General features: G+C 28.1%; 1 protein-coding gene across 1 annotated transcript; it reads right to left on the bottom strand.

The window, feature by feature from the left end:
• Window positions 1–2,219: 2,219 nt before the first annotated feature.
• On the bottom strand, window positions 2,220–5,551 carry NIP7;1 (NOD26-like intrinsic protein 7;1). Its single transcript, XM_020377735.3, has 6 exons — window positions 5,035–5,551; window positions 4,101–4,325; window positions 3,806–4,000; window positions 3,663–3,724; window positions 2,648–2,865; window positions 2,220–2,521 (listed from the first exon to the last, which is right to left on the bottom strand). Exons 1-6 carry the CDS (start codon window positions 5,218–5,220, stop codon window positions 2,412–2,414), a joined length of 996 nt encoding a protein of 331 aa, XP_020233324.2. The 5' UTR covers window positions 5,221–5,551; the 3' UTR covers window positions 2,220–2,411.
• Between the last annotated feature and the right edge of the window lie 3,603 nt (window positions 5,552–9,154).

The following is a 9,154-nucleotide window of genomic DNA, read 5'->3' as shown; positions in this document are numbered from 1 at the left end:
GGAGTAGAGAACTTTTTAGACTATGCCTTTTCTCAAGAACATGGAGAAACAATTCAATGCCCTTGTCTAAATGTCTTGTCTTAATTAGGTCTCTAGTACTAATCATTTGTGTTTATTTATTTAATAATATCTATTTATCATGTAGCTTGTTTTAGTCTTTTTTTTGTATGACAGCATATGATATCCTGGTTGAATTTTTTTCTATTCTATAGCTTATATATTTTTCTTTTTGGATTTGTAGAATCACAATTACCTACAAAATCCACTGTAACTGTGAAAACAGGTTTGGCCTATGTCTTATTGTTTTACACATGCTATTTTTTCTTAAAGAGGTTTAAGTTACTTTTGTAATTTCTCAACCTTTTTGTTTGAATTTGTAGAATCACAATCAACTAAAATTCCAATTGCTATAGTAATTTGATTTATTATAATATGTAGAGGTTAACAAAAACAATATGGTTCAAGATGATGACCTCACTTCCTTGCTCAAGTTTACTAGAAAAGATAATGATGAAGTTGTTCGCATACTAGCAGCAAAGGCAATTGCCAATTTATCCATGAATGGTAATTATTTATTAGACATTGTATTACTTAATTTCATTTCACAGTTTTTCTTTTAAATTTAAGACGTGCGTGGTAGAATTAGTTTGTTTTACTTTATGATACTGATTAATATTTGGTTTAATGTAGAACAATTAAATTTAAAGAAATAATAAAAAAAAAATGAAAAAAATCAAATACCTTAAGGTCGATTACTTGAACCGGCACTTTTAGAAGGTAAAATAGAGCTAGAAAATCCCCTGCACTCATGTCCATGTCAAACACAACAGGTTTCCCCAGTGTTTTATTTTGAAAATTTGGCTTGTAAGTCCACGTTGAATATGGCCACTATGCACCCCACCTTTTTCTAGATTGAATTTAGGAACTTTTTGGTTGTCAAAGAAAGGGTTAGCTAGAGCCATCAGATACGCCATAATGTTTGTTTGAAGTAATTACAATTATGTTCATATACTCCATTTCAGCAAATTCATTTTCTCTTTTAAAGTATAACGTGGTATTGAGCCTAATCCATTTCTTATGCACATGTTATTCTTTTGTTGTAATATTGCATTTGATTTGATAGTACATTAAATGTTATATTGTTAACAGGAAATTGATGAACCTGCATTGAAGGAGGACATTTGTTTATTTTGTGCTTTGCAGGATTCAATTACAATTGATGAAGACCTTTTAGACATTTTAGCAAATAGCTCTAAATCATAAGAGACCTTTGTTGTAATTTCTTTGGATCATGACATCATTGACTATTCATTTTGTCTTTTCAATGGTTTCCTTGGTATCTCAAGGACATGATAAACTCATAAATTTTGCATTACTCTAATAAATGGGTATTTGGTGTTATTGCAAATATGGAGTACTCATAAAAAAATTATTATTCTCATTATTTTTATGAGAAATGGTGGATGAGAATATTAGTAAAGAAAGTAGTTTTTTTTTTTTAAAAAAAATTCAATGGATGAAAAATTGAATTTGATTCCCTCATCAATTTCAATGCATGGACTAAAAATAATTTTATTTAATTGAATTTAACTAATTGAGTATTAATATGCTATCAAAATAAATTATTTTATCTAATGAGATTCAATTGTATTTCTATACAATTTTTTTTACATATATGAAAATCTATTATTCAATGAAATTACTTTTAGTGGCCATTAAAATTGTCACTAGAATTGTCATTAAAAATTTTTATTTTTCCCGACCATTTAAAAGGTCTTTACCAGCACTCACTTTAAATGTCATTAATAATTTTACCGATCCTACATACAACGGCCATAATCTAATTGCCGGTAAAGATATTAATAATCATTTGTATGGTCGCTAAATAACATAAAAATTGCCACAAAAAAGCATTTTTGGTGTTGTGTTAGTGGATGAGGGTGATCTCGAAGGACTTCTCGAGAACACTTTTCAAGTTCATTTATCAAGTTATTTTTTTTGCAATTCGATAGATTCTTTGCAGATCATTGGTTGTTGCAGTTGATTGTTTGATAATCATTTTGAAATCGGTTATTTATATTGTTCGCAAATTAAAATGTTAAGTCATCAACGAAAAACATTGTTAATTATCTCAAACTCATGATTTGATTCTAAATTTTCGTTTTATCTTTTAAAATCAAACAATAAAAACATTTTATACGAACTCAATCGAATCAAAATTAGTCCTCAAAACAAATTTTCCTTTCAACAAATATGGATTGATATGATATGATTCCTGCCTTCCAATTCCTCACGTTATGATGTCATTTATATTTATGAGTTTCTGCATGACGTTTCTGTCATATTTTTGTTACCACACATTTTTAAATAAGTTTACTGTAATTAATTACAGTGGTAACTTACGATAAACATCATCTGATATTCCTTTTGTTCTTAACACAAATCTTTGTCTGAACTCTTCTACTCTTTGAGAACAAACTCCAATTTTTCTCTCCCAGCAAAATCATGGGCCCACTTTTCCCTAGTGAAAAAAAGGAACAACCAAGAATTCAACTGCTAAAGGTATCTAATAGGCAATGATTACTATTGATTCTGCAGTTTCTTTAATTTGGTCTAAAATCACAGTATTTGATATTGGTGCACTAACTTGAGCAAAAGGGTATGGGACGACCAACATCATTGATGTTTGGAGAGGACAAAGTACTAGAATGTTGGTCACGAAGGCGCAGGAAACGAAACGTTGCAGCTCCTGCTACAGCTCCACCACTCGGGGCTAGCATGTATATCCATATGTCCTTAAATTTCCATGAGAGAATTGCTGGACCTAATGATCTTGCAGGATTCATTGATCCACCTGAGAAAGGGCTGCAACAAAAATTAAACAAATGATTTTGATATAAGGAAAGAAAAAAAAAAGACTAACAACATGTTTGATGACACTTATATCAGAAAAGTATTTATCTTCATTTTCAAAAACTTTCCCATTGGCAAAAAAAAATAGTTACTTCTCTAATGTCTAGACCAATAACTACAACAAAAGCCTTATCTCATTTGATGGAAAAATTAGTGCGTGATTCAAGATCAAATTTTACGTAATAACATGTAATCAAATTTTGTTAATTCTTTTTCATTAATTGATAATTTTGATTATTAACTTGTGGTATAAAGATTATTTAAGACTGAATATGTGGTGATCTCAGATCATGTTATAATTTTTTTGCTTGGTGAAGTCGGCTACATATATGGATTACGTTATAGACTCTGTTAAAGAATATATATATATATATATATATATTTTTATTATTTATTCTTTTAGATATTATTCACCATGAAATTTTTTTAACAATTTAATCCAATGTCCTTCTTGGTCTTTCTCTCCTTTTTTTCAGATAGCGAGACGCATGCTGTCTGCTCTCTTAATTGGTGCTTCCAATGGCATTATTTGTAAATGTCCAAATCATTTGAACAGTTTTTCTGTCATTTGCTTTTTTCCAATCAGTGTCACATTTTAATCATTTCACAGCCTTTGTTTGCTTGTGTAATCAGACGTTCATCTTAATTCTGCTAAATTAGCAATATCTAAAATAAGTTGAACCAAACAAAAAGTTACAAACTAATTTTACTAAGCATTTTGCAAAAGTTTAGAGTTAGTGGGTAGGTACCCTGTGATTAGTACACCAAGCCCAATTGCAATTCCAGCAACAAAGCCAGATAAATGGCCCACCTGCACAGTGCGTCAAGTTTTGATTAGCTAGTTTCATTTTCAAAGCAACTCAAACATGTAATTTTGTTGCTTAGCCCTTACTGATTGAGATTCAGATGTCAAAGCTGCAATGAGGAACATGATGATGAAAGTTGCAATAACCTCCACCCAGAAGGCAGAGTTGCACCCTTGGAGTGGCATGGTCATCATAGCATCTGATTTTATGCCGTATACAAGGCTACCTATGTATGTTGCCGACATAGAACCTACTGTCTGTGCTATTATGTAAACTGGAACCTGTTGAAGAAATAAGTAGTCATAAACTAATCAATTATACTACTGGAATTTTAACAAGGGCTATGTATGCTATGCTATGCTCTTGTTCTATTATTAGCACCTTGAACCATGGAAATTGACCAATTGTTGCAAAGGCTATTGTGACAGCTGGGTTAACGTGCGCACAAGATATTGGCCCTATACAGAAAATTATCACCACCACTGTTAATCCTGCTGTAGCTGCATACTCCAGAAGGCCCACTGCACCATTTTGGAATTGTGTGCTTGCAGTGATTCCACATACACAGAACATCAAAATAAAAGTACCCACCACCTCTGCCATCACCTACATATCAAAATTACTTGTAATCTTTATTTAAAGGGAAAATAATAGGCAAAATATTTGGTTTCTGCTCTGATCATGTTTAAATTCTATATGGCTTCCACAGGATTTTACTTAACATATTCATAATAATTGTTACTTACCCTTTTCTCAATAGTAGTGGTCCAAATTGTTAACTCACAAGTTCACATTCCATAATTCATTTTACATCGACTAATGATAGGATTAAAATAAAGTATATAACTGAAAATAATTATTAATTTATAAGTTGATTTTATGTAGATGAGTTAAGATCAAATTTACTTTCTAAAATGATAGTAGTTATCTTATGATTATTATTGGCCTATTGGTTCATCTGCATATACTTAGTCCTCAACATGAAGGATGTTAGAGATCTAACATCAAGTGATAAAACTAAAATAATATATATAACATTACAAACCAGTTCTATAGGTATGTGTTAGGCTCAAAGTTACATTTCTAAAACCATCACTGTTATTCACTTACATGTTTGTTATTCATAAATGTCTGGATTGTAGATTTCTTTGTTATCAATGTTACAGATATAAAATATTCATTGACTTTGTTATTATTAATTTCTATTGGGAAACCTGACTGAACAATATATTAGACATTGCTAGCTTGGTTAAAATATTCTTCCAAGGGAGGGTGGCACTCTAAATACACTTAGAAAGGTTGCATATACTCTTACCATGCGAGCAAAATTCAGGTCAATTTTGACGGGTAAGATGTGAAGAGCAGAGTTGTTGGCCAAAAGATATAAATGCTTTGATGTTGCAGTTCTATACCCAATTTCCTTATCATCCCCAGAGAGGCCACTGCTTGATGCATAATTTGAAGAATCAGGAGATGGTTGGGTCTCAAATATGTCTGTCATGGTCAAACTTGTCCTGAAAACAAGACAACTTGTGGAAACAAAAATATTTCACGAACACAGTCTTCGATGAGATCTCATATATGTAGAGTAAGTGCAAAGAAAAAGTTCAGTTCTAGCATTCCATGGAACTGTCATGATACAGAATGTGGGGAAAGTTTAACTATGGTTGGAATCTTTTGTTGCTCACTCACACGTCTTTGGTTTCTGAAAATTTTTCTCAGGGGTCGTAACACACGATTCGTGTGTTGATCGCTTTGACGTAAAGAAGAGCAATTTGTGCTTGTTAACTGCTCAGACACAGAAAGCAAACTATTACTTTCCAACAAATGTAAACGACTAAATCAATCCTTACTTTTTGCTTATTCTTTAGTATGTGGAGTCCAAACTAAAAGCTAGCTCTCAACCACTTCCTGATTAATGTTACCATGTTTTGTTTCTAATTCTTCTACCTTTCAGTTTCCCTAATTCATTTTTTCTTGAATTAGTATTCTTGTTGAATAATGAATGACATGATATGATTATGTTGAGAAAGGAAGATATTTTTTATCAAACAAGGAACCACTGTGATATGTTGTAGAATTCGCAAACTGGACCACTAGGGTCCGCATATTAGTAAAAGAGTTTAGATAATATTTACGACTAGATATGTACCACGCATTGTGCGGGTAAATAAGTGAAAATTTTAAATTTTATTTAATTAAAAAGTATATTAAATATATAATTTATTTTGAGAAGAAAAATCCTTCCATGACAATTTCTATGACTTCTTCAATAAATTATCTTCCTCTTATGCAAATAAAATAGTAGAAGGAAAGAGACAAAGAAATAGACATAGAAAGAAAGTTATACACAAAAATAAAAAAAGTTAGATATATAGACTCACAAAGGTGATTATGGAATAGGAATAAGGTGTCATTATGAGATTTCATAGTACAAAAACTTTATTTTGGTCTAAGAAAGTGATCAAATATTGATTAGAGACATAATCACTAAATATTATATTAATTGTGATAATAACAAATGATAGTTACATGAAAAATGTGAGGAGATGAATAAGGATTGACACATGCAAATACACTAATGTGGCAAAGTGTACGATTAATTTTATAGAGACATTGTCAACATAATAGATTGTAACTCAACTTTTTATATTATAAATAAAAAATATATGGATAGATATCTTAAATTTTAATTTTGTTTTCACTATTGTAAAAAAAACTCACCAATTATTTAATAAAATATAATTTTCTCATTCTGATATAACTATATCGTGTTATTTAGTTTGACAAAGTTTATTCTGATAAACCAACAAAGTGTATATAATGAAGAACAATAAATTAATTTTGTAAGGTTTAGTTAAGTTTTAATCCACCTTTTTAAGATAGTATCAAAGTCTATCATAGAGATAATTGATGTTTTTGAGCTTACAGTCTAGCAAATTTCACGCTCGACATATCTAGTTTCCGACATGAAGAGAGTGTGATAACCCATATTGTTTGGTGATGAGGTCAACAAAGTGTATATAAAGTGTAGGGCTCATTATATATATACCTCCATGCATTAATGATACACTTCTATTATACTTTTTTCTTCAAAATACCCTTAAATTTTTTTTATTATTTTTTTTATTTCTCAATTTATGATCCCCTTCAAGGTGTTTTTTTTCAAGTACTCACCTCTTCACACATGCACCCCCTTCCTATTCAATTTGTTTTCGAAGCACTCACTATTTTCACACACACTCCCTTCATTAATATTTTAAAATTTCAAAATGGATTAAAATTCTATAATTTTAATTTTTTTTAAAAAAATATAAAATTTTAAAATTCTCACACACTCTTTATTTCACAAGCATCCATTTTTTGTAGCATTAAGAAATAGGAGGAGAAGGAGAAGGAGAAGGAGAAAGAGAAAGAGGAAAGGAACAAGAGGAGATGCTCTAAAAAGAGAGTGAATACTTGAAAAAGAAGTTAAACGTTCAAGACAAACAGTTGAGAAGGAGGGTTCATAAAGTCAAATTAGAAAATAAAAAAATATATTAAAGATATTTTGAAGAAAAAAAATCATAATAAAAACATATTATTAATATAATGATATATATATATATATATATATATATATATATATATATATATATATATATATATATATATATATATATCATGAATTAAACTAACTTACGGTCATTTTTTTTAAGAAAATTCTCTCACTCCTTTTGTACCGAATTAAATCAAGTTGGATGGGATGAGTGATTCGTAAGTTAAGATCATATTAAGATAGAGAGAGAAATATCATGTTATTCAACAATGAAAAAGATTAAAAACAAAAAAGAAACTTCTATAAAAACAAGTTACATATTCATGTTTGGAGTAGTCAAATAGAAGCATTGCAAAAGTAGTGAGGCCAATATGCAGGTTTTTTTATTATTTTTTTTATGTACTGTAGTATGAGTTTAATGACTATGTAATTAAAATTGTTATACGTCGTTATTAATCATTTACAAATTAAAGCTTCTCTACCAAAAAATTAATCTACCAAAAAAAATCATTTACAAATTATGGTATATATAATTTTTAAGTGTTTTTTTTTAAATTAATAAATTCATCATACATAATAAATTTTTCAATAGACTATAATGTATAGTCAATATATAAGCTATTTTTCTTATAATTTTCTATATATTTTTTCTTTGAAGAATATAACAATATACTTGCTTCCTAAGTTTAAAAACTGCTATATAATTGGTTATAAATGATAAATAATAAATTAGTTTTTTATATAACATTTGAGTTAGCAATTATATGTTATTAACGTATAATTTTAATGACGATATAAACTTTTATTATTATTTATTAGCTGGATAAAGACACTTTATATTTGTACTGTATTAAAATAAAAATAAAAATTATGAATAGCTATTCATAAATAGTTTCATAATAAAATAAAATAAAATAATAAATGATTAATTTATATTTATATATAAAAGTGATTTTTTATTTTTGTGTATGTGATTTTTGAATTGTTTTACTTTTAAATTTTTAAATAATAAAAATAATATTAAAAGTTAGTTATTTTTACAAATCTAAAATTTGAACTTAATATTTTGAGGTTTGAGAATTAGGTACAATAATAATTGATTTAATAAATATTAATAATTTTTAAATACCTTTAAATAAATATAGAGATATGGAATGTCTTGACTCCATTAATAAAATATAATAAAAATAAGAAAGAGATATTTAAGAGAAGATGATTTTAAGAAAGTGTAAAAAATAACTAAAAGATAAAATAGACTATATAAAAATAGAAGAAAAAATAGTTATAAAAAAATATCTAATTTATATAATGGTATAAATATAATACTAATAAATATAAGATCTAATAAAAAGAAATAGTCATTGTAATATGAAAAATACTCTACTTTAATTACTTGTAGATAACTAGATTTTATTTTCATCTAAATGTTTCTCTTTTAAATAATATTTGTATTCGTAGGATTTAAACTCATATTACAATCCATTATGGTTGACCTAGTAATGTTAAGTAATATGCACAAAGTCTTAAATTCAAAGTCTAGTGTTGTCATTGTAATTTTAATACATAAATAAATAACTCATACTATAATATTTCATTACTTAACTAACATAACGAGATTGACATATTTTTAAATTTCATACCTAAATGACTTATTAAAAATAAAATGTGTAAGAATTTGACTTTAGATCAAATCTTGCATTCACTTTGTGCACGATGTTGCGTTCCTTATTTTTAGATCATGATAATATTAATATGAAATATCTATTATTAAAAGCAGTGATTAATTATTATCAGAGAGCGTGAAGATACATGTGATGAATAGTTTCTTTCAACATAATCACTTCAATACCCAAAATTGAATCATATTATTATGTACTTTAAAATTTTTCTTTTTGGA

The sequence above is a fragment of the Cajanus cajan genome, chromosome 7 (genome assembly GCF_000230855.2).
Source record: "Cajanus cajan strain Asha chromosome 7, NIPB_CcT2T_4, whole genome shotgun sequence".
Lineage (NCBI taxonomy): Eukaryota > Viridiplantae > Streptophyta > Magnoliopsida > Fabales > Fabaceae > Cajanus > Cajanus cajan.
This window is presented reverse-complemented; position numbering and strand designations above follow the sequence as displayed.